A 23,147-nucleotide genomic window follows, 5' to 3' on the forward strand; every position below is an offset into this window, starting at 1 on the left:
TGACAGGTTTTTCAAACCCCCTTCTCCGCTCACCTTCCCTCTGCGGGGCTCCGAGGGCTCTCTCCGGGCTGAAGTACGACATGATCCCCGCCAGCGCTACCATCACCCAGCAGTGTGGCCGCATCGTCGCCGCGTCCGGAGCAACAACAACAACACCATCCGAGCGACGCTGCCGACTGTCGGTGTTGGTGTCCTCCTCTCTCCCGTCACCCCCGCCACGGTCTGTGCTGTCTCCGGGCTCACGCTGTCTGTGTCTCCCCCCCCCTCCCGGTCCGCTTTTCTCCCAAATAATAAAGAGCGTCTCCTTGCGTTCCTCGGTGCTCTCTCCCCTCCTCCTGCTCTAATCCGCAATTAAACACGGTGTGCGCGATGCTCTATTGTGCGTCTTCAGGCCACCGCTCGCTGCACATACATCACTGCTTCACCTCCATCTGTGTGTGGAGCATTGCTGAAAACAACCGCTCTATATACACATATAGGCTATATATTTAATTATTTCTTCCTCCCTCTATCTCTCGGTGTTGTCTGTGTTTTTTCTCCTCCGCCAGCCTACGTCAGACACACACGGCGCGCATTGTCATGGTCCAGTTTGATCATCACAATGATGCCCCAAAAGACGTGTGATAATATTCCCTCAGGGAGGTAATAGTGTGTGATGTGGTGCTCAGTGGTGGGTTTATATCGATCTCATATTGGATTTGTAATCTTTTAAAACATCACTTCGGTATTCGGTATATGAGGATTTTGGTGTGTGATATTATTTGACTACCATTGCAAATATTGAACAATATGATAAAATACGTGTTAATTGACCACGCCTACAAAGAGTGCAAGCCCTCTTCATTTTATAAACAAAACCAAAAAAAAGAAATAATAATTTGTCTCCGGGTATATATTTAATGCTCATAACTGTACGAAATTAAAAATATTTTTTAGACCCACTTCCGGCAAAAAAAGAAAGACGAGGCTGTCATGGATAATTTAATCAATTGCAAGTTTATGAGGTACACTAACTAATGCAGTTTAATACAACAGCCCTGAAATAAATGCTACACAGAGGTTATAATGTTCAGCTTTTGTTGAAAGCATTGATTTAACTTGATGGCCAATTTGGAGACTGCAGGACAACATCAAATAAATAATTGTGTGTATAATATACAACTTACCACAAAAAACTTAACATATCAGTCATGAAAGTATTTATTTCAGCTGTGTGTATTTTCACATGTATTTGTAAAATAATTTACAGCGATGAAAAAACAAGTAAATTGCATTTGACAACAGCAGACATTTTGACTTGTCATTGCAGAAAAAGAGCACAGGTGTTACAAATAAAATGTATTCCAGCCAGCATGCAAAATACTAGGACTAAATAGAATTCAGCCGTTATTTTTGTATTTATACCTGTGCTTTTCCTACAACTTAAACTGTGTTTGTGAAAACATTTATATGGCAGCAAAAGATCAGAAAAATGTGTTATGAAACCAGCCCCCCCCCCCCGTGGTGACAACCATCTGCCCCGCTGACGTGATCACGAGCGATACGCTGCAGGTAGCTGTGACTGACCTCTGACCTTCTGGGTGAACAAAAATAGATAAAGTGTCCTACGAGCTATGTTGTAGTATGCTCTTAATGTGGCTCTAAACCTACTTTGGCACACTTTCCATCTTACCCTCTTTCCTCTGGACATTTTACATTTGCTTCATCTTTGGGAAAACTGGAGTCAATATTTGTCCACTAACCAGCACGGATCAAACCCGACCAACAAAGATAGTTTATGATTTTAATATCTCATCTCTCCAGCTGTCTCGATCCCGCCTTTGACGCTTTCGAGCCAATTCTGGGAAATAGGCGCTGTTGTACGGCCTCTCCCTCTCATTTGCGTCCTTCCCTGGCTCCTTCCCTTTGCCGTTCCTCTGGTCGAGCAGGGCCTGTGTTCTCCTCCTTTCTTCAGCCTCCCTCTGCAAGCGCTCAGCACGCAACTGTTCTATGGAGCTGGAAAAGAAAGACAGATTTTTACAACATTTTATTCACACCGTGACATTCCCCAATACCTTAATTATCAGGGAACTGACACGTGACTAACTGTCTCCCTGGACAGAGCCAGGCTAGCTTCTTCCCCTTGATTCTGGTCGTTAAGCTATGCTAAGCTAACTCTAGGCTAGCTTCAGTTACACATTTAGTGTACGGACGTGAGAGTGGTATCATTTTCTCATCTAACTCTCAAAAATAAAGTGAATATTTCCCAAAATGTTGAAGTATCACTTTAAAACCGGTGAACTAAACAGAAAAACAGAATCATACAAACTGTGCTGCAATGAATCTACTAAATTATCACATATCAGATACGTCACGATTTACACTTAGTTATAATAATATTATAATATAAGATAAGTTGACTTTCTTACCTCTCTCCACTGCTCCTCCTTTCCCCTTTGTCTCTTCTTTCCCTTTTCTTGCTGCTGTTGTATTTCCTGTCCTTTACAGCCAGAGCTTTCTTCATTTCTTTCAATGGGTCTAAACTATCTTTCAATCTGCGATCTCTTTTCTCTCTCTCCTCTTCACTTATTCCCTTCTTCTTATCTTTTTCTTTTCTCTCTTTTTCTTTCCTTTCTTCTTCTTCTTCGCCAGTTTTCATGTACCACGGGGTGACTTCGGACCCCGGTTGGGGTCCTAGAGACACCAGCAAGCCAATCGCTCGTTCCTGCTTCTCCTGGAAAAGACACAAAGAAAAACAGCAGCAATTACAACGTGTTGTGTGGTGACAGCTGTCCCACAAGATGCTAATATAGTAAAAGTATTCACTTTTCCTTTTTGGCTAATCTCTTGACTGAGATTTGATTATAAAACTGGATCACATCCTTGTGTTTTACACTTTGCCCTGAAATAGCAGTTTTGTTTCTCTCGTGGTGTTATTAGTTTCCCCCACTCTCACGCTCCATCTGTTTGCACTGCTTGTATGCATAATGAGGCTGGGCTGCGTCCAGAATATATAATGAGTTTTGTCTACAACAAGAAAGTGACTGCTTCTCCTGATTTTAAATATCCAATTCAATATGCCAGCATCTTCACATGAATAAATGATTACGGTATTATGGGCTGTAACTGTCGCCCAAACATCTTGATGACTAAAACGGGCCACAACAGGCTCACTGATTATTCAAAATGTTGTGATCACGAGCTCAATTCCTGTGGTACAATATTTCACAGGCAAACCCAACACAAGATCAATGTGTGTTTGACCGTTCATAGCTTATTAATACATGATTACTGCATGAGAGTGACAGAAGAAGTAGCACCATCACCTGTTCATCTTTCTTTTCCTTGAGATACTCCTCATTCCCCTTCTTCTCCGAGGACTCCTCGAGGGGGAAAAGATTAAGATGCTCCAGAACTCCACTTCCTCCACTCCGTTCGTCACCAACAGCTTCATCATCTTCATCCCTCTTTTCTCCTGCTGAAGGGAGAGCAGCTCGGGATTTCCTTCTCAGATACTCTGTACGAGCCTGTGAGGGAGGAAGAGTCGTTATTCCAAACTAAATATATAAAGGTTTCTTTATAATGCATCATATCATAGCCAGTCCACAGGCTGGGCGTTATTGATTTTCTGTAACTAAAGCCCTTCATCCTAATTGTGGTATTTTACTACGATACTATACAAATACTGCAGCACAAGAGTAAGTCTGTAGAGTTATTATAGCATGATACCATTGAGGATAAAGGAATATGACATGAAGACTAAGTTAACTACAAACTTAGTTCTGATTTCCAAAGAAACACGTTATAGTCCTTTAAGGATTACTTTTATAAATATTACCAACGTTTAGTACAATTAGTTAGAGCCCTGAGGACTTATTTCAATATATAAAGTAAATAGCAGAACCTCACAATGTCGTTTAGAGAATTATATTTGAGTTAACATGTGATGATAAAAGGGTTCGTGGTGTTGGAGGTGGACTTAGACTTTTGGACAGCTCAGTATGACACACTGTAGGTCACCTCTTGCTCGGCACGCTCCACGCGACGCTTGGCCTCGCGCTCCTCATCTGCTGCTTGGGCTTCGTCCTTCCGCACGCGAGCGACGTTGTCTTTGTTGCGGACATGCCAGCTCTTCTTCGGGAGGATGTTCATTGTTGCCTTGGTGACTGTTGATACTGTAGGTTAGCAGTCAGCTAGCTGCGCAGGCTAGCTCCGACTGTAAGTGTGAATAAACACGGTTAAACACTGACGTTGTTAATAAAACCGTAACGCTTGTAGAAAGAGGAAGAGGGAGAAGGAGTAGGGCTGACAATTAGCCGAATTTTAAGTCAGAAAAAAAAAGAAATGCCACCGTGTTGGTGCTGCTGTTCAGTTGACTTCCATTTTAGCAATTAAGCTAACGTTAGACAAGGTTTGCCACTTCCCAACTTAACTCAACACGTTAATGACACCGCTGCGAGGTGAGACATTTAACTCGCTCCCTCACAATAAACTCATCTTTTCATCAGTTTAACATGAACAAAAAGGACTAATGTACTATCACTGACTTGATGGGATAAGAGCTGCTCTTGCTGACGGCTGCAGTAGCCCACAGGAACTAGTAGTCACAAACAGGAAGTAAACATTAGACAAAAAACACCACAATTTTGACACTAGAGGGAGCTATACGTCCTCTCATTTTATTAACGTTATGTAAAAGGAAAAAAAATACAGTATATCTCAATTTACATGGAAAAACAAAAGTTTACATTTATAATAAAGACCATCATTTATACCTGCTTTATGTAAATAATACATACCACTTACTTAGGTAGGTTAATAATGAATAAGTTTACATGTTACTAGAAAACGATCTCTGACTGATCTGTCACATCTTTTTTTAAATAATCTTGCTGCAGGATCATCTGCTAAACCCCAGCCAGCATTATATGACACTGATTTTATACATATAGGGTGCATACAGTCCTTTCAGGCGCCTCGTCATATTGTATCATGTTTAAAAGGTCGTAAAACAGAAACGTGTTCCTGATGATATGATCACTCATATGCTCCTGCAGTATGTTTTAGTATCTGATGTTGTCGACTCAGCTTCTCAATCTGCTTCACCAAGAACTGCTTGTCACGGCCCTCCTGTAAGCCAAACACCCACTTTTGTATTAGTAAACTAAATGCTTGTAAGCAATCGGAAATAATATATTCAATGCCATGTAAGTCTTTGCCATTACAATACACCATTCAGGTAAATGCCAACAACTTACCAGTTTAAGCTGAGCTCTTAGCAGGGCAACACTTTTCCCATAAACAGAGGCTAAGGCTACGAAATAGCACATCACCACACTGCCAAGGAGAAAGGAGCCATGATTATACATAAAACAGTTACACTTACTATGCAGGTACAATATAGGCTGCCTTCTATATTTAGCTTTAAGTGCAGTACTGTATATGCCAGAATAATAATCTTACAGAAAGCACAAGTTCACTCACCAAGATAACGCAAACAGGGGGATGGAGAATGACTGGGAACCAATGAAGAAGAGAAAGTCCTGTGTAATTGTAGAGAGGCGGTCGAAAGATGTTGGAACAATCGACCACATGCTGGGGAAGAAACGGAAAGGACCGCAACCCATAGAAGGTTGGATCCTGGGTGGAAAGAGGGACACACTTGTCTTTAACAATCTAATATAACATTGAAAACATTACTATCCAAACCTTATGATTGTTACTGGGGAGAAGGCAGCAATCAGCACTCACTCAGCAAGACTGTAGATCATGACCAGTGTGGCCAGCCACCAGCCAATCGTGAGTACCACCAGGAAAAAGAAGGTGGAGGTGGTGGAGCGAAACGTCTTCAGTGCCGGCCGACAATTATAGAAGAGTGTGACCTGCGGAGGAAAGTGTCATTGTAGACAGGGTTAGGAACAAAATCAAAGCAGAGTGTTGGCGAATAACTTTCTCCTTACTCGACCAACAAACTGGCATTGTGTGAAATGTTGGCCGTGTTGAAGCAACATCTTCACCTTCTTGAAGTAGAAGAGGAGGATAAACTTGATGGTGTTGATGAGCGGCAGCAGAGGGCAAAAAAGAGTTCCAGTCCAAACCACAGTCTGACCATAAACTAGTCCAAGCACGTTGGCGGGAACTACAAACTCCTGTCGACCCACCCACTGAGCCAGCTTACTGGACCAGTTGTCCACCACCATCCTGACACACACACACACACAAAAACACAGCACAATTACCAAAATCTTCATGTACTGTATTCATTTGAAAAATGTCCATCTAATTTAATACAGACAAAATCACACAGTGATTTGTACCTGCGTGGAAACTCCACCAGGACGAGCAAAGCAATGTTGACGAGGAGGTCGAACAGGGTCAGCTTGTACATCTCCTGTCCTACACGCGTTTCCCAGCACTGCATGATGACAGACATGAAATGATGACTCTGTCTTACAATATTTAAATGTTGACAACATCCTAAATTAACCTTCTTTTATATTCTTTGGTGTTTCACCCAAATTTATAAATAAAGACTATGTTGCTCAATGTAGGCGTATTACTTCCTTATTACACCATTGTACACATAAACTGTGACTATACTGCATGTCATACGTTATTGAGTACACAGTTGGCTGCTTCGTCTTTGTCAGTTATGACTTTGTGACAGACTCAAAACATACGTCAGGCAGAATCATGTCATAGTCTCTCTTTAATCTGGTGACTCACAGGTGTTTGGCAAAACAAAACTACCATCAATCTGTTTGTGTCTCATTCTTACAGTTATCTCCTCAGTTGCTCTAGCTAGCGTGGAGCTTTGTCTGCGTCTGCAATGATGCAAACTGCAAACTGCAAACAGACTTCTTTGCTCGTGTAAACATAGCCATAACACAGAAGTTAGATTAGAAAAACAAATATTTTGCCATCTCCTAACTGCAGAAATGTTTTGTATTCATCTCAATCCCTCTCTATTTCTTTCTTAAACTGTTGTCTAGCAGCTTGGAGACTCCTTCGATCCTGGTTGTAAAGAGGAAGCATATTTAAAAATAATTCACATGTACTCAAGAAGTATAATTACCGGGTAGACTTTATAGTTGTATTTGCACAGATTACAATCTGCACTCTCTACGTTCCCTTCGCAGGTGATCTGACGCCACAGGGTGAAGAGAAGAACACCCAGACTCACCAGACGAAGGAACACTGCCCTAAACATGGAACAGACAAGACAAATCGTTATCAAACCAACTGTGATACGGAACGACTACATGTTTTAGCTTTAGAGGTTAAACACAAAAGAGTGACTATTGACTGTGAAATTATGTTATACAGTAACTATATGCCAGGTGGTAAAGCAGTGTTTATAGAACCTGGAGTACACGTCTACATCACTGCACTACATTTCAGAATGGGATATTGTCACAGGTTGATGGGTGAGTAATCCTCTAAACCTAAATGCTTTCATTCAAAAAATAGTTTGAAACCCCAAAGAGGGAAAATTAACAAATGAACATTCATTTTTTTGTTCTTCCATGAAATCTCATGACCTCTCAAATTAATCCTGTTAGCCTCTGGAGGGGCCCCTATATGTCTCTGGACTACACTGTATATAAAGTAGCTAGTTCCACCTCAACCAGCTGCATCATAACAGCATTTTATTGATAATACACCTGTACTTTACTTAAATACACTTGAATGATGGACTGATACTTGTGATGGAGTATTGGTGCTCTTGCCTACATAAAGGTTTTGAGTATTTCTTCCAGATGACACACATTTCCATGTTTTGTAAAACATCAGAATTAGGTTTAAAGCCTTAACCCCTAACCCTTTACAAACACAAATGACTAAATGCAAATGCTCTGACGTAACAACTCTCTCACAGAAACAGCAGTGCGAACCTTAATAGTGCCACTATGACAGTAGTGCTGGGGGCGTATCGCTCTAACAGGGCGATCTGGTCACATAGCAGTGGCACCACGAAGTTTCCGGCGGTGATGACAATGGAAGGTAGATACTCGAAAAACAAACCCAGGATCCCTTCCTCACCACTCTTTGTCTGTGTGTCAGGGATGGGAAACAAAAGGTCACCGAAGGCTTTCAGACCCAAAACTACATGAAGTCATGAGGTCACCCTTTTCTATAATTTACCTGGCTGAAGTTGGTGGCCATGAAGATGCCATAGAAGGCTGCTATAATGAGCCCAAATGCAACAAAACACATGAAAACACGTAGAGAGTATAAAATTATCTTTTGAAACGAAGTCAGAGCGGCTGCCCTTTTCTTTATGCTCTCCTCCTCCAGATCCACCTGACAGAGAAAGAAAAGAGACGAGTAGGTCATCTGAACGCATGATTATGTAAAACTGTGATGTGCTGCACAGAGAAAAACTCTTTTTCCTGACTTTCTTTCATCCTGCTAAGTGGGACAGATCCCTCCTGACCTGTAGCCGGTAGTGGACGTTCTTCTGCTTCAGTTTGGTAGCTCGGTCTCCCTGGCAGCCGTAGTCCCAGCCGGTGAACACTATCATGCTGTAGTTGCCCACGGCGCTGCCTCCCGTTGCCACCGCAACTCGAGCTGCGGTCCCCATGCTGCACGTTAAGAGGGAAGAGGAGACAGATGACTGAACTCTCGATTCAGGCTTTTAAATGTCATTCTGTTTAAAACCCTCACTGAGACGGCTGAACACACATACACACAGGCTGCACTTTGATTGTTAATATTGAACCTTTGTTTGTTCGGCGACTGACCGTGCAATGATACAAATGAGACAAAAGACGAAGTAGAAGACGGCGGTGAAGAGGTAGGCCAGGGGGATGTTGTAGGAGAAGTTCCTGTCCTCCACCATTGTGTTGTTGTAGTAGCCGTAAAACAGGTATGAATACTCCATGAAACCCTGAACAGAGAGGAGAGGACAGTCACCAAGCATGTCTGATGTACTAAATGTTCATGGGTGGTGGTTTGCATCCACGTTTATCAGGACAGAATATAGTAGGAGCATGTGGAAGCAGTACTATTAATCACTGAGGCACACTTTATTTCATGTTACTTTCAGTTTTGTTGAACATTTTGATTTAAGGCCTCAGCCGTAGACCATGTAGCCATAAGGGCCTCAGCTCCAATATGTTACATTCTGTCATGTATATGACCGTTTTAAATGTCTAACTTTCCCCTCCCCCATCTTTTCATGATGTATTAAGGAGTTCGGCACCACCTTGTTTTGTTTTTTAGTCTAGAGGTGCCAGTAGTTGGATATTGTTTGGGCGGAGCCAGGCTAGCTGTTTCCCCCTGTTTTCAGTTTTTATGCTAAGCTAACTGACTGCAGGCTGTTGCTTAACATTTATACTGAATATAAACAGGCATGAGAGTCACCAAGCTTCTCATCTAACTCTTGGCAACTAATGAGACCTCAAGTCAGCGTGTACAAGTATGTCTAGAAATGAAGTATTATCCCAAAAAGGCCACATGTAGGACTCATGACCTCAGTACTTCTAACGCCCTGGCTACGGTCTCGTCTCAGAGAGTTTAGGCATAGAAAGCCGAAGGTTTAAAGAATCACAATGTCCAATAATGAACAACACTAATATCTGTCTCTGTATACATTCTGCACGTCTCTTATCTTTGAAGGTCAGTGCGGTGCAGCAGTTTCTCACCGTTCCCGAAAGTAAATCAAGGAAGTAATTATAGAACTCGACCAAGCCTTGAGGATTAGGGTCATAAACCATGCATTCATCTGGACCTGGAAAACATAGCAAAGAAAAAGCTTTATCATTTCTGCATACATTCTCATAAATTACAGCATATCTGAAACTTTCTGAACATATAGGTCATGTAGTTGTTGTTTTAAGAGTAACAGAAAGAGAAGAAGAGGAGGAGAGTTAAAGCCTCAGTGGTGATTAGATGCAGGCCTGTAGCTCACTTGATAGCAGAGGCAGAGGGTCTTAATCCCTAAACTGTCATCTCGATAACGCACATAAAACAGCTTTAAAAAAATCGAAGGGTTTTATCAAATAAAAAGAGAAATTGTGACACATGCTCTTGTGAAAATGACTGAGGGCAAACATGATAAAAAAAAAACTACTTTAAGCTTTGGAAAGAAGCTTAAGTTCTTGGCAGTGCATGATACAACATTTCCACATTATATCTTTTATATTTTACACAAACTTATAGATGAACCTCAGGTAATTACATTTTAATTTAGAGATCATTTTGGGAATATATCTTCTGCTCATGCACCGGTGACTATGGCTGGTACTGCTGTAATGCCTCTAAGCCCCTGTTGCCTGGAAACTGTTGCATCGATTGTGCTGAAATGTCAGAATGCAGGAAAGAAGAAGAAATGAAGAACCATGAAAACAAAGTGCCATGTGTTACCCTCAAGGAAATGTTGTGAGCTAACAAAGACATTACCAGTGCTGTTAACAAGGCTGGCCACGGCAGATCTGAAGACAATGCTGGGGATGAGGACAAATCCAGCAATCAGCAAAAAGGAAACAAAATTGAGCACCACCAAGAATCGCAGGAACAGGAAGTAAGACTGGACGCCACCTCCGAAGTTCCCTGGGGGGTAAAGGGCCAAAAAGTTTATTAAAAATGCAAAAATGTGACAATATTATACATGTGGCATACAGTAAACGGTAGTCCTGAAATGAGTAATTAAAGGTTTACCTCCAATCTTTTGCAAAGACTTTCTCCACAGTGTGAAAAAGTCGAGAGATTCTCTGGCTTTTTCTTTGAGTTTATGCAAAGATTTGGTCCTTTTCCGCCTCCAGGACTGCCTGCTGGAAACCACAGGCACCTGCATCTGCTGCACCTGCCTGTAATAGACACGTTACACTTAAATGACTGGAGTAAATACTGTGTGATATAATTATTGGTAACACTTTATATTATGGCTCTGTACTCTCCAAATAAGTTTTCCTCAAAATAAATCTGTAATTTAGTTTTTATAGGAAAACTAGCGATAGCATTCAGTTGGTACATTTCTAATGAATTATTCCAATTAATTAAGGTGTGTGACATTCTGTCACATTAATATTCCCTGTTTTAAGCTGTGTACCATTTAAATTATTAAAGTTAAATTATCCCCTCCACTAAAAATTAACACATCACAGCTAGTTTTGGCAGCTAATTGTGGTCCAGTATGCAACTTAAGTGTGGAAACTTGAAGCCTCTAACACACATACAGCGCACTAAGAACTGAAGATAAGGTTTGACTTGAACCTGCAATAACAGATTTTTGGCCACTTGGGGGCATCTGAACTGACACATCATCACCTTTTAAATTGAAATGGGAATTTGGCAGCAAACTGATGCTTTAAACACATCCAGCTGTTACAATGAAACATTATCATTAATGTGGAGTCAAGTTTTAAGTCAAGTTAGTTATTTCTATGGTTTATTTTTATAGCACATATACAAACAACAGGTGTTGAGCCAAAGGTCCAGCAGAGGTGATCGAGTTAGTCTCAATACAGGTATAAACACAATTAAAGACATAAATGGTGCATAAAAGGCAATAACACATAATTTAATACGATGAAATAATAAAAGGAAAGTAAGAAGGACTGGAATTTCAGGCCACCTGATCCAATATTTACTTTGTATTGGGTCTCTACCAATTTCTAAAGGAAATATTCAGCTGCTGAATGCTCCACTAACTGTGTCTGTCTGCTGTTCGGTGCTGACTACGTAGCTTACAGTCGGTTTTTAGAGCTTTCTTGCTGAAAGCAGCAGCGGGGTTCATCTGAAAGAGACGTTTAAAGAGCTGTAAGAGTGAACCATTAAAGTTGAACTGAAACTCACTATAAAGCTCCATATAAATCGTTCTCTAGATTCAGAACTACAAACGACTCCTTTTACATTGAATCATTGTTTTTCACTTTATCTTTTGATATGTTGTTATAAAAAATATGGATTATAGTCCCGTTACATTATATTTTCAAAGTGTTTTACGATATAAACCATGTTTGGACGGGATCTTTAACCAAAACATTTAAAGTACACCACCAAACTCTCAGCAGTATGTTTCATACCTCACAGCTCTTTTCAGGGCCATGGGCAGAGGAATGGCCCTGAGGTCCCGAGGCGGTCCACTGTTGTCCTCTTCATTCTCCTCTGCGGGGGTCGAGCTCAAGTCGTGCTGAGGATAGTTTTGATTGGACACTCGAGATGAAACCCGTCGTAACCTTATTGTATGCTGTTCACTGGGGTAACCATTCCCTGTGAGTGGTTGAGGGAAAAAAATGATCAAAGCAATATGAGTCAACACAATTCAGTCAAATTAGAAGATGATTCCACATCAGCAGAGATATTATTCAGATATTTAGACGGTTGAAATAAGTGTTTTAAAATGAACAAATATAGAGGTAAGAAAAGACACACCTTCATTGTAGTCATACGCCTCCCTGGAGCCTTGTCTCTGTGGTTCACTGGACATTTCTCTAACGTAGTTTAACACAACGAGTATTCAAGACTTTCCTCTGTAACTATACTATACTTTACCAGCAACAAATCCAGAACAAAACGAATGGTGAGCCAGCTCGTCATGAGGAAATGCTGCCTATGCAGGAACACCTTCCCTGTTGTTTTCTCTCACGGACTTCACTCCCTTTGTAAATGACCACACAGGTACTTCCTTGTATGATTTAACCCATTATTTCCATGGAGATAGTTGCCATTCATTTACAATTTGCACTGTTTAATATCCAGCCGGAGGAAAAGAAGCATACAGCAAGAAAAACAGGTTGTACTTCAATTACTTTGTGTTATTGTGGAGTTCAAAGAAGAGTGAACTTCAGGGAATATTTTGGTGAATGTAAACTATGGGAATAAATGCAATGTATCATTTAAATGTTATAAATTAATATAAAATCACTGACTACAAAATGTTTGATTTAACAAAGGTGTGCAGTTTCTCTTAGCTTAAAGAAGCTCAAAGAAAGCACTGAAACGCTGTTGTGAGGTAACTAAGCAGGTGTGTTTTTTGTTCACTAATGCAGGAGAGTTAATGATTCCCCAGTCTGACAACTGAACAAATGTGATGTATAAAAGCCTTTTTCTACAAGCATTATCCTAATGCGTAGTTTATAGACTCCATGTAATAAACAACAAATTCACAGATAATCATATAAAGTATACTTTAGAGAAAGAATAAGCGAGACGGTAACATCGATGAGGAAATGCTGATATGTATTCCACAAGTAACACTGTTACAGAGCAGGGAGTGTTACAGTTGGTGCAGCATGTGAAGCTAAAAAGGCTGAAAAATAAATAGTGTGGAGATGAGCACAAGTCACAATCATCCCTGTGCAATAATGAAAACAAAAGGGAATCACATGACAGGTAACATGTGGAGAACAAAACACAAAGGGAGACGAGACCGTTCAATTCTGCTGTGAGTCACGCTCGTATAAAACACAGACACGGTGGAGTTATTCATCAACACTCGGCGTGTTTTCCAACTGTTCACAGGTAATCACGGTTAAGAGCCGGGCGATAGGTCAATATCATTCATCAACTTTCAGCAGAAGCCTGTGATCGATATGATCACTTAATGTTATCATTGCAGACATTTCTGCTGCCCGAGCAAAAAACATTTGTCTTGTAGTATGTGAAAATGGGGCAAACAGCTGCAATATTATAAGCTTGGTCACACGTAATGCTTCACATAGGGAGCGTTTATTGAACATCAGTTTGATTATGTCATTAATGCATTGTGACATATATCAACATCGCGACAGTGACTTCCACCATATTGCCCGGCCCTAGCTGTGCTGTTTTTCATGAGTCTTTCGATTGGCAGCTTATAGTTACGTGAAACTTGCGATGTTTTGTATCAAATGTTTGGTCCCAATCCTGAATGGTCCATGATGGCAGTACAGACATTTTGGCAGTGAACGGACTGTTGCTATCTTACACATGGCACACTCGTGTACAACAGTGCTATAGAGCTGTCAGTGCAGATGCTCCTGATATGCTCACAGCTGCAGGCAGAACATAAACAAACAAAGACATTTTGGATTCACTGGATCAAGGGAGTAAAACAAAGCACTGAAATGTTCGGCAAATAAAATGAGGAACATTAATTATGCTGGAAACCAAAACCAAACACTTAAATAAGTCCTAATGTAATTAGACAGCAATACAAAGGTACTCTGGACCGTGCACAGTGAGCTTTACATTGTACTTTCTCAGCAGTTAACCATCACAAAAACATAATTCTACTAAATTTACTGTGGTCAAAAACAGTCAGAAAAAGAGCTGATCTGATTTAAGACGCCAAATGGCAGCAGAAATATTTTCTGACGTAAAATTAAGAAATTTGAAAACACACAAAAATGACATCCGAGTACTGATGATGACTCCATCATGATGTTGTTGTTTTTTTTCAATCTCAATCCATCCATTCTGTACTCCAGTATAAACGTACTGTAACATAATACTGAGCGCGGCTGGAATGTTTGGTTGGTTATGGAAACTCACATTCCCGTTTAAATATCTTTAAGACCATTGTGAGGATTTGGTTAATTATTGTTTGACAAACCATACTGCCGGTTTTTAAAAGCAGCATCTTGACATTTCAACAACCGGTAATATAGTAAGTTTACTTAAAGACTTCAAACGGGGGAAAGTATTGTGAAATAAAAGCAGTAAATGCTGTTTAACTAATAACTACACCCCAGTTGCCACTCACACTATAAAAGTAGCATTCATTAATTCCTCTCCCAGTATTCACAGTACTATTGTTTACATGTACACATATAGAATGTCTTTTACCAGATTTTTCTTGTCGCACTTTTGTCTGATTTATCTCACATTGTTAATAACTTTCAAATGTTCCCAGAATGAATCGTATTGGACCTGTGTGACATTTGTTACTAGGTAGATGAGAGTTGGTACGAATTATGTTTATAAATTCTAGTCTTAAAGTGACTCCTCCTCATGTCCCAAAAAAGTACCCACCCAGTTCTGTTCCTCCTTTCAGTCCGTTTTTTCTGCAGTTTTCAAGGTTTCTATCTTCTCTCCCTCTCTTTTCTCCTCCTTGTCCCCTCTCCTTCCTTCCCGTTTCCCTCCCTTTAGAACGTTGCCAACTATGATACAGCAAACGGCGATGATGTGTATGATAAAGTAGATGGAGGTCCAGTAGTTGATGGTGTCAGAGGCCTTCAGCAGCACGAAGCCCATGCACATGTAGTCGTAGGCCCTCATCTTCAAGAACCAGTGGATCCAGTCGAAGATGTTCTGACCAAAAGGACCCAGTTTAGCTCGGACAGAGGCCTCCATGGCAGACTCGGCTGCGATGCACAGGGGGATGGTGAGGAAGGAGAGGTAGTAACCGGCATGTAGTCCATGCCAGTAGGCGCTGATGAACATGGTCCAGCCAGCCCTGAGAGTCACAGACAAACAGGAGAGATGTTGAAGTCATGCGGACACGCCACTGTGAGGGGTTTTTCATTTATTTCAGGTAAAACAAATTGAAGATGCTGCGGCAGGATCAGGAGGGATTACGGTCAAAAGAAGTTAAAAAGGAATTATTCAAAGTGTGTGGTTATGAAATAATCACGACATGTTGTCCATCTTTCAGGGACTAAACATAACAGAAGTTGTATCTAAATTAGATGTAAGGGATAAATCTGGTGATATTCTGTATTTGAATTATTGTCAACAAATACCACAAGGAGAGCGAAACTTAAAATTATCTTATTAATCGCTCCGACAGTTTTCTAAAACAAAAAAAGCATATAAACGTGACTCTATTTTAAAGACTTGTATATTAAGTAGGACGGAGTTCTACAGAAGAACGATTTAATATTCTACTTTATCAGATAAAAGTAAAATGGAAAAAGATTTTAAAAAGTAATTTTGGTAAAATATTTGTGTAGGAGAGGGAGCTTCACAATTGAAGATCAAAGCTGATTAGAAACAAGAGAGAACCATGACTCCAAAATATCGTTTTAAATCTGGAGATGCTTGCTATAACCTCACATTCAACAGCTTTAAAATGTTATCTCATTGCACGGGTCTGTTATTTGAATGCCCAAACGCACCACACAGGGATTTAATGATGAGTTTGGGTACACGTGCCTGTGAAACAAGCAGAAACTGCAGCACACATAAAGCCTTACCTGAGAGCGTAGGCTTTGAAGGGGGCATTCGGGTAGATGTAGTGATGCAGCCACCACTGCACCGTCATGTTCCAGTAACGCATGCCATGGCGGACCTTCACACAGAAGTCTGTGTTGTAGCAGTCGATGTTTTGGATGGTTTTGAAGTCATAATTCTCTTCGGTGGTTGGATCAGGACTGGCCACAAGGCAAAAAAACAATTACACAAACAACTCAACATAAATATCAACTTTCACAACAACAATATTAACTTAATACACACTGAGGTGTTAGAGAGGAATTACATTTGACAAAATACACAAATAATGATCGTCTTTTAATATACATGTTAGTCCTGTGCTTGTGTACCTGTACTTGACGGTGGGCCCTCCTCCAGGTTTGGACAGCGCCTTTTCGGGATAGCAGCCCAGACCTGCGCTGATACACCCAGCCTCAGCTCCACACCACGCTGCATAGAAACGCATCCTAAACACGAAGAACACTGCTACCATGTAGAAAACCCTGGTGACCGAGAGAGAAAAGTACATCATTCATCTCTATCTTACCAAACAACTGTAGGGATTTTACTAAGACATCCGACCCTAAATTACTACTGGGCCCTCCACGACTATCCTAAACCACAGCACTGTTGTATTTAGCTCACTGTGAATCGTATTCTGTGCTTTCTTTTCATTCATTTGTCTCATTTCATTTGCCTTCCTCTGACAAACAGCAGCCACACCCCTGAAAAGAAATGAGTAGAGACATATGGTACAATCGTTACACTGTAGTGTAAGTTAACTGGCTACCTGCACAATTCAGCAAATAACCTGAAATATTTCTATATGTTATATTAGGATATGTCTTCATCACATTTAAATGTTCTCCATTAGATGAAAGAACCTCGTAAAAACGCATTTAAAATGTACATTTTATGCTAGATAAAGGACTTTCTTTATATTAGTTGCTTTGTTTCAGTGCGTTGTTCTCTTAGCATTGACATTCTTGTATCATATGCAGTTGCTCACATTATTAATACACATTCATTAAATTATGATATAATAAATCTACAACTCCTATTACTGACACTTGTTAGTATTATTAAAAGACTAAAAAATACCTAAAGAAAAAATGTTGGTCCAGAAACTCCTCTGTGCGAACGTAGTCCAGTGGGAAGACATAGTTGACAGCCAGGAACAAGGCGGCGTACGCAGGAACCATCTTTAAACGCTGCAGGCACGGCACCCAGCCGGGCAGAGCCTGCGGGCTCGGCTGCCTCAGCCAGTCAGCGTATGTTTGGAAGCGAAAGAACGGACCTTTCGGGAGATGGAGGGAGGAGATTAAGGAGTAAAGGCGGTGTTGAGAAGACAGTGACAGGCAAAAATGGACAATAAGGATAATGCAAGACACAAAAGGAAACAGTGGAGGACAGTGTGGTTCAAAAAGAAGAGAGGTTGGTGTTGTAGAGGAAAGGGGAGTAAACAAAAAGAGAGTAGGGGTATATTAAAACCAGAAGTCATTCTAAATAATATGAAAAACAATATGGACTCACAATATTGGACAAGTAGCGGAGAGTGAGACAAAGAGAGACAACAGTTAAAATGCGTGCAAAAGCAAATTCACAACAACAACAACAACACATGAATGTAAACAGCTTGCACACAAACACAATGTTTAATTTCTAAACGTTCACTAATAAAATCAGAACAACTTGACACAACTTGCTGCTGCCAACATTATTCAGAGAAGATCCTGAGAAGCATCAGACGTTTCCACAGCCTTACCGGTCATTATACCAGCATAGCAGTAGCTATAGGACAGAATGTCGTAGAGGGAGGGCTCCTGAGACAGACCACCAATGACGGGAGACTTGGCAAAAGAGCTCACTTCATTTTTCTTCTCCACGTGGAAGCTGTGAACCTCGTTCGCAAGACTCACCATCTGAGTTCAGAACAGAAAATGACATCAACAAAGATGCACAAAGTGTAAAGACACCGGGTAGACCTGACAACGTTTCTGTACCTTGAGAGTGAGAAGCAGCTGGATGGCGTTGGCAAAAGGTGTCGGCGATGGCAGACCGAACCATGTGACCAGACGGAAGAAGAGGAGGTAGAGAAAGGTCCAGGTGAGACTCAATGCTGGGGCATGCCTAGTAGACATAAATGTTATGAGTGAGTTTACATGTTCTGTCTGCACAGCATCTACAGTCCAGGTCACGGCGACAGATTTGTCCCCATCGCACGTATTGAACCCTGCTGTGTGACACGTGCATCAGCATTTACTGTTTATCTAATTCATGTATCTCTTTGTTTTTACTGCTCATCCCTCACCGCCAGCTGATCTTTATAATAATCCATATTCCAACCACCGTCACAAGGGAATGGAGGGTGTGGACGTGACAAGTGGCGATGGCGATAGAGAGGCCCAGAAGAAGAGCCGCCCCCTGCTTCACAGGAGGACCTGAAGTGAAAGCAAAGACAAACAATTAAGCCACATACAACCCTCTACCAAGGAGCAGCATGGGGTGGGAAAAGCACCTGAGACACAGCAGCAAAAGTCTTAAAGAATCTGTATATTTCCACATATTGCTCTCCTCTCCAGCAGCAATAAATCAGAAAAGGATTACTTGTGTTGTGGGTAACAATGTGTGGAATAAAAAATAAGATATCTCTGGTTCTGCTGATACATTTTTATCATAATATTTGTGTTGATCGGTCCATAACTGTGCATCTCCAACAATGTTATAGAAAAAAACAACGTTTTAATCTTTGTCTATCCTCTGTTTGTGAAAAGTGAAAAATTCTTGTTTGTTTTTTGTGCCGCAATGCAAAACTGTAACAACTGCAAAACCTTAGTTTATTCATCGTCAGAAGACAAATATAAATGTATTATTATTATTATTATTAATTATGTTATGTTCCAAAATACTGACTGAGGTATCGGAATAGGAATCCAACAGGGATGGAGGCAGCAAGTATTCCCAGGTACACCAGCTCATCGGGAGACATCGCTCTGCTGGCACAGAAACACAGATCAGCCCTAAACTTGCATTTATAAATGACTACACCCACATGAAACATCATTAATAGACAATCCATAATTATGAGGGAACAGCACACAGAACAACAGCAGGAAATACAACACAATCCATTCAAATACACTGAAACAATTACTACCTTGGTGAAGCTGATCTTTTCTATTTTCTATTGACAAGGCTTCACAGATATATTGATTAAATCCAACAGTAGCTTTTGAGGATTTTGTCAGAGCTTGATCACATAATATGGCAAAGTGGAGGGAATATTTCATCCAAGGGTAACATACAAAAAGTGAGTGTTTGTCACTAGGTTTGCTGTTGCCTCGTAGTCTATATGTTATTTCTTTATATCATGAATATGCCCCATCATTTCCCCTCATTTTGACATTTGTGGGCATATTTTTTTGCAGCCACAACATAGTAATTAATTCAAAATGTGTTTGTTCTAAATATGGTTATTTGTCTACCATTTATCTTGGGAATTTCAATGCCTAACTATGAAAAAATGTGCACAGAAGTCATAATAAGATTGCATTTGAACAGCAACAATACTGAGAAGTGAGAACATCTTCAGGGTGCATTTGACAACATATCCGGGGACTTATGCAAGCGCACCATGTAACTTTGTTGCAGGACCTAGGCTTGTACTATTGTTTTGCATTTTAGGTGCAATTTGCATTGCAACATAACACGGAAGTACCACGAGAACTCATCTATAGGCTAACGAAGTAGCTGCGTTTGTGACAGTAAGCTACACAGTAGATCTCGGTCATAGGAGGAAAATGGGGCAAACAGCTGCAACTTCGATCGCTTTCAGCAAGGAGTTAAAACAGATTACATGACAAGAGGTTCATTTTCTTGGCTCTTGGAAAAGCAAAACTAGACTAAAACGTGTCTACCACATACCATCAGTCTCCAGAGAGCTGCACACGTTAGCGTTAACTAAAATGGTCCAAACAATGCTCATTAGCTCAGTGGATACCTCAGCGACCGACCGTTGAAGTAGCACGCGTCAGTTTGAAAGTTGTACTCACAATTATAACTTGTTGAATCACTACGGTTCAATAACTCCGGTCTCTGGCACAGCCCGCACATTTAATCAAACCACCCATTCACACCGCTGGCAATCACAATACGTTCACTTCCTGGTGTGAGAACCGTGACGTCATGTAGGACGGTACCATTCTAATTGTAGGAGGGGGTGGGTCAACGAGTGCGACCCCAGGCGGCTTAATTTTATATAGGCCATGGAATTAACCGCAGACTTGCATAACTAATGCCCCCCAAAACCTCTGGTTTATCAAACAGGAAATTACTTCTTAGTATAATTAATAAGCTCATGTCCATTATTATGGAACAATTCAAAACTTGTACCACGTTATATGCATATAAGAAGGTTATATAATAGTATAGACTTCAGTAGAGCCACTATTCTAAGTAGCGAAAAACACAGCTCAGTTCTCTGGTCAGACCAAACGATTTTTATTGAAAATTTGACAGAACAGGTAGCATCAGAACACTTCCTGGACGACAGCCTTCTTAGTCCTCCTCCTCGTCGTCAGCTCCTCCAGCTCCACCCTGGCCCTTCTTGGCGTTCTTTCTCTTGACGCGGCCTGGGCGTCCACCACCGTATGGAGACCTCAGGGAGAAGTCGATGTGCTTCTGGCTGTCCAGGCGAACCACAAAGGAGGGGATGTTCACCACCTGCTTGCGCACACTGCCAAGACAGAAAGAGATGGACTGTAAGAAAACTTCAAATGCGGGGGGAAAAAAAAAGTTACCATTTTAGCCAAATGTGTTAATGTAGATGAGCTAGTGCCATCATTTTACAACAGGCTTTATAGAGAGGAATTTTTACACCACAGAAAATTGTAACATACAAGTTATCAGCCTGAGTATTTAGTACATTATACAAGTTGTCGGGAATACAACAATTGCCCGAGGTGCAATCCCCATATCTTACCAGACAGCCACAACACGGGCACGGTCCAAGCCCCCAGTGGCAGGATTGGCTCTGGGCAATGTCTACTGACAAGGTATACGGTTTTGATACCGAATTGACCTGTCTGAAATGTTTAATAGTTTTCAGCGGACAGCTTTACAAGTTGGTGGACCTCTGATGGAAGAGGAAGCATTGGGTTTCTGATCAGTCCCTCATAAGACTTGTGACCCCTGGATTATTTGACGTTTGTGCCCCTGGTGCCTTAGCGCTTACCGAATGTGCCTCTGGCGGATAAGGACGCGAGCATGGTGGATGCTTTTGGCAAGTCCAAGCTTGAAGACCTGGGTCTGCAGCCTCCTCTCCAAGAAATCTTCAACTTTCAGACCCAGGATGTAATCAAGCTTCATCTTACCCTCGTCCAGTACACCGATCCTCACCAGACGCCTGAGCAAAGCATTACCTGGGAAAGCACACAGGAGAGGTTTTACAATCTCAAACATGCAGGTGCTTACGGTTTATTTAGTGAAGTAGCAATATTGGCCTCATTGACGAGGAATTCTTGACACCACAGAAAGTCTGAGAAATATATTTGTTTAAATCATCGGCCAATGAAACGCTCAAAGCAGTGTTTTAATTCATTTTGCATACCTTCAAACAGACGCTTGGGGTCCTTCTCGTCAAGAGTGAGCAGCTCTCTGGCAGCTTTGCGAATCTTGGCCAGGGTGAACTTAACCCTCCACACCTCACGCTTGTTCCTCAGACCATACTCGCCTTTAAAGAAGATGAGACGGTGATCAGTCAAAGCTAAGTGATGACTAGTCTAAAAGTATATGGGGTCTGATTTAAACTGGTGTTAATGAAATCACAGCATACCAATGAGTTTCAACTCCTGGTCGAGACGGGACTTCTCGAAGGGACGACGGGGGGTGACATAAGTCTTGCGACAAACCCAACTCCTGGCAACGGGCATGGCGGCTTTTTGGTGCCTGCAACATCAGATAGAAATGAGGTTAGTTTAGGTAATCAAAAATACAAATTCTGCAACAGAGATGGGTAAATATTAACTATACACCATCTCCTTAAGTTTGCAATTAGCAGACATCCTCTATGGCTAATCCAATTCACACTGGATACTCAAAGTAGACTAATGTTACACCCTTGAAGTTGCTGTCAAATTGTTCTTTTAGAATAGTGTTCACTGCGACAACTTATATAAATTATCCAAATAAAAAAAACGAGGTATGCAACAAGCCTGTTTCATTTGTGTTTCTCCATTACATCTTACAAAATAAATCATAATTTGCTATATTTACGTTACACACTACATCACTGTAATGATTATTATTGTCGGTTAAACATGCCCAACTAAAACACAACGTTAGTTGCACAGTAAAGCTAACATGTTGCTCTGCTTTGTTATACAGGTACTAGTATGTGGAAATAAACAAACACTGCTACAGTAGAGTGGCTTCTCTAAATATATTTGTGACAAAAAATAAATACGCGTTATAACTCAACCATTAGTCAAACCTACGACTAGGCCGCAGCTGCACCGCACCACGTTGTCGGATATGACAAGCTAGCGTTAGCTTAGCTAAACTAGCTTTTCCCTTAAACAATCCATTACAAAAGTATACGTTGGTTAATTAAATGACACGTTCACCCATTAAACTAAGTTTCCTTCAAATGCCCATGCAAGTTCGTTAACCTATAATGTCCTAATGTACGGAGTTTGTATAGTGGCACGAGGCCGAAGTTATTACCTGTCTCGCTAAAGGCCAGCGCAGGAAAGAGAACGTCGAAGGAAGTTCTCATCTATTTATAGAGCCGACGAAAGCGCTACATATCCCACAATGCACCTCTGCGCCGGTCCGGAAGTAGAAATGTTGGACTTACCGCACTCTGTTGGTCAAACAGGAAAAAACAGCTGAAAACACTGACAGTATGTCTTTAGTTTTAAATCAGTGTGCGTGCTCATGCTTGCCTGCAGATATGTGTGTTATTATTACAATTAATGAAGTCACATAGGTCCACTTTAAGATTATAACAGATTTTTAGCTGGTGAAGCATAGAACTAGTGTAGCGTTAC

The 23,147-nt window shown here is 41.0% G+C and overlaps 4 protein-coding genes across 9 annotated transcripts; all 4 read right to left on the reverse strand.

Moving 5' to 3' along the window:
* Positions 1-1,184: 1,184 nt before the first annotated feature.
* On the reverse strand, positions 1,185-4,581 carry leng1 (leukocyte receptor cluster (LRC) member 1). Of its 3 annotated transcripts, none has more exons than XM_079165367.1 (5): positions 4,527-4,581; positions 4,000-4,195; positions 3,306-3,506; positions 2,409-2,713; positions 1,185-1,995 (listed from the first exon to the last, which is right to left on the reverse strand). In XM_079165367.1, exons 2-5 carry the CDS (start codon positions 4,129-4,131, stop codon positions 1,776-1,778), a joined length of 858 nt encoding a protein of 285 aa, XP_079021493.1. In that variant the 5' UTR covers positions 4,132-4,195; positions 4,527-4,581; the 3' UTR covers positions 1,185-1,775. The 3 variants fall into 3 exon arrangements, with proteins under 3 accessions (XP_079021493.1, XP_079021492.1, XP_079021491.1); XM_079165366.1 differs by lacking the exon at positions 4,527-4,581 and adding an exon at positions 4,331-4,493; XM_079165365.1 differs by lacking the exon at positions 4,527-4,581 and having other exon boundaries at positions 4,000-4,493.
* A 55-nt stretch (positions 4,582-4,636) lies between these two features.
* Positions 4,637-12,467, reverse strand: tmc4 (transmembrane channel-like 4). Its single transcript, XM_079165147.1, has 16 exons — positions 12,358-12,467; positions 12,009-12,195; positions 10,642-10,790; positions 10,384-10,533; positions 9,627-9,712; positions 8,724-8,869; positions 8,417-8,564; positions 8,125-8,283; positions 7,875-8,032; positions 7,055-7,181; positions 6,297-6,394; positions 5,997-6,180; positions 5,731-5,861; positions 5,464-5,619; positions 5,238-5,316; positions 4,637-5,109 (listed from the first exon to the last, which is right to left on the reverse strand). Exons 1-16 carry the CDS (start codon positions 12,410-12,412, stop codon positions 5,017-5,019), a joined length of 2,106 nt encoding a protein of 701 aa, XP_079021273.1. The 5' UTR covers positions 12,413-12,467; the 3' UTR covers positions 4,637-5,016.
* A 684-nt stretch (positions 12,468-13,151) lies between these two features.
* On the reverse strand, positions 13,152-20,257 carry mboat7 (membrane bound O-acyltransferase domain containing 7). Of its 3 annotated transcripts, none has more exons than XM_079165475.1 (9): positions 20,151-20,257; positions 19,012-19,091; positions 18,410-18,539; positions 18,102-18,228; positions 17,864-18,020; positions 17,200-17,395; positions 16,449-16,601; positions 16,101-16,277; positions 13,152-15,361 (listed from the first exon to the last, which is right to left on the reverse strand). In XM_079165475.1, exons 2-9 carry the CDS (start codon positions 19,085-19,087, stop codon positions 14,956-14,958), a joined length of 1,422 nt encoding a protein of 473 aa, XP_079021601.1. In that variant the 5' UTR covers positions 19,088-19,091; positions 20,151-20,257; the 3' UTR covers positions 13,152-14,955. The 3 variants fall into 3 exon arrangements, with proteins under 3 accessions (XP_079021601.1, XP_079021602.1, XP_079021603.1); XM_079165476.1 differs by having other exon boundaries at positions 19,012-19,094; positions 20,151-20,227; XM_079165477.1 differs by lacking the exon at positions 20,151-20,257 and adding an exon at positions 20,023-20,125.
* A 317-nt stretch (positions 20,258-20,574) lies between these two features.
* On the reverse strand, positions 20,575-22,862 carry rps9 (ribosomal protein S9). 2 transcript variants are annotated; one of them, XM_079163970.1, is made up of 5 exons: positions 22,822-22,860; positions 21,932-22,044; positions 21,707-21,829; positions 21,332-21,518; positions 20,575-20,833 (listed from the first exon to the last, which is right to left on the reverse strand). In XM_079163970.1, the coding sequence occupies exons 2-5, from the start codon at positions 22,026-22,028 to the stop codon at positions 20,656-20,658; spliced, it is 585 nt and encodes a 194-aa protein (XP_079020096.1). In that variant the 5' UTR covers positions 22,029-22,044; positions 22,822-22,860; the 3' UTR covers positions 20,575-20,655. The 2 variants fall into 2 exon arrangements, with proteins under 2 accessions (XP_079020096.1, XP_079020097.1); XM_079163971.1 differs by lacking the exon at positions 20,575-20,833 and adding an exon at positions 20,907-21,232 and having other exon boundaries at positions 22,822-22,862.
* Between the last annotated feature and the right edge of the window lie 285 nt (positions 22,863-23,147).

Source organism: Pholis gunnellus, assembly GCF_910591455.1.
Source record: "Pholis gunnellus genome assembly, chromosome: 8".
NCBI classification, from domain to species: Eukaryota; Metazoa; Chordata; class Actinopteri; order Perciformes; family Pholidae; genus Pholis; species Pholis gunnellus.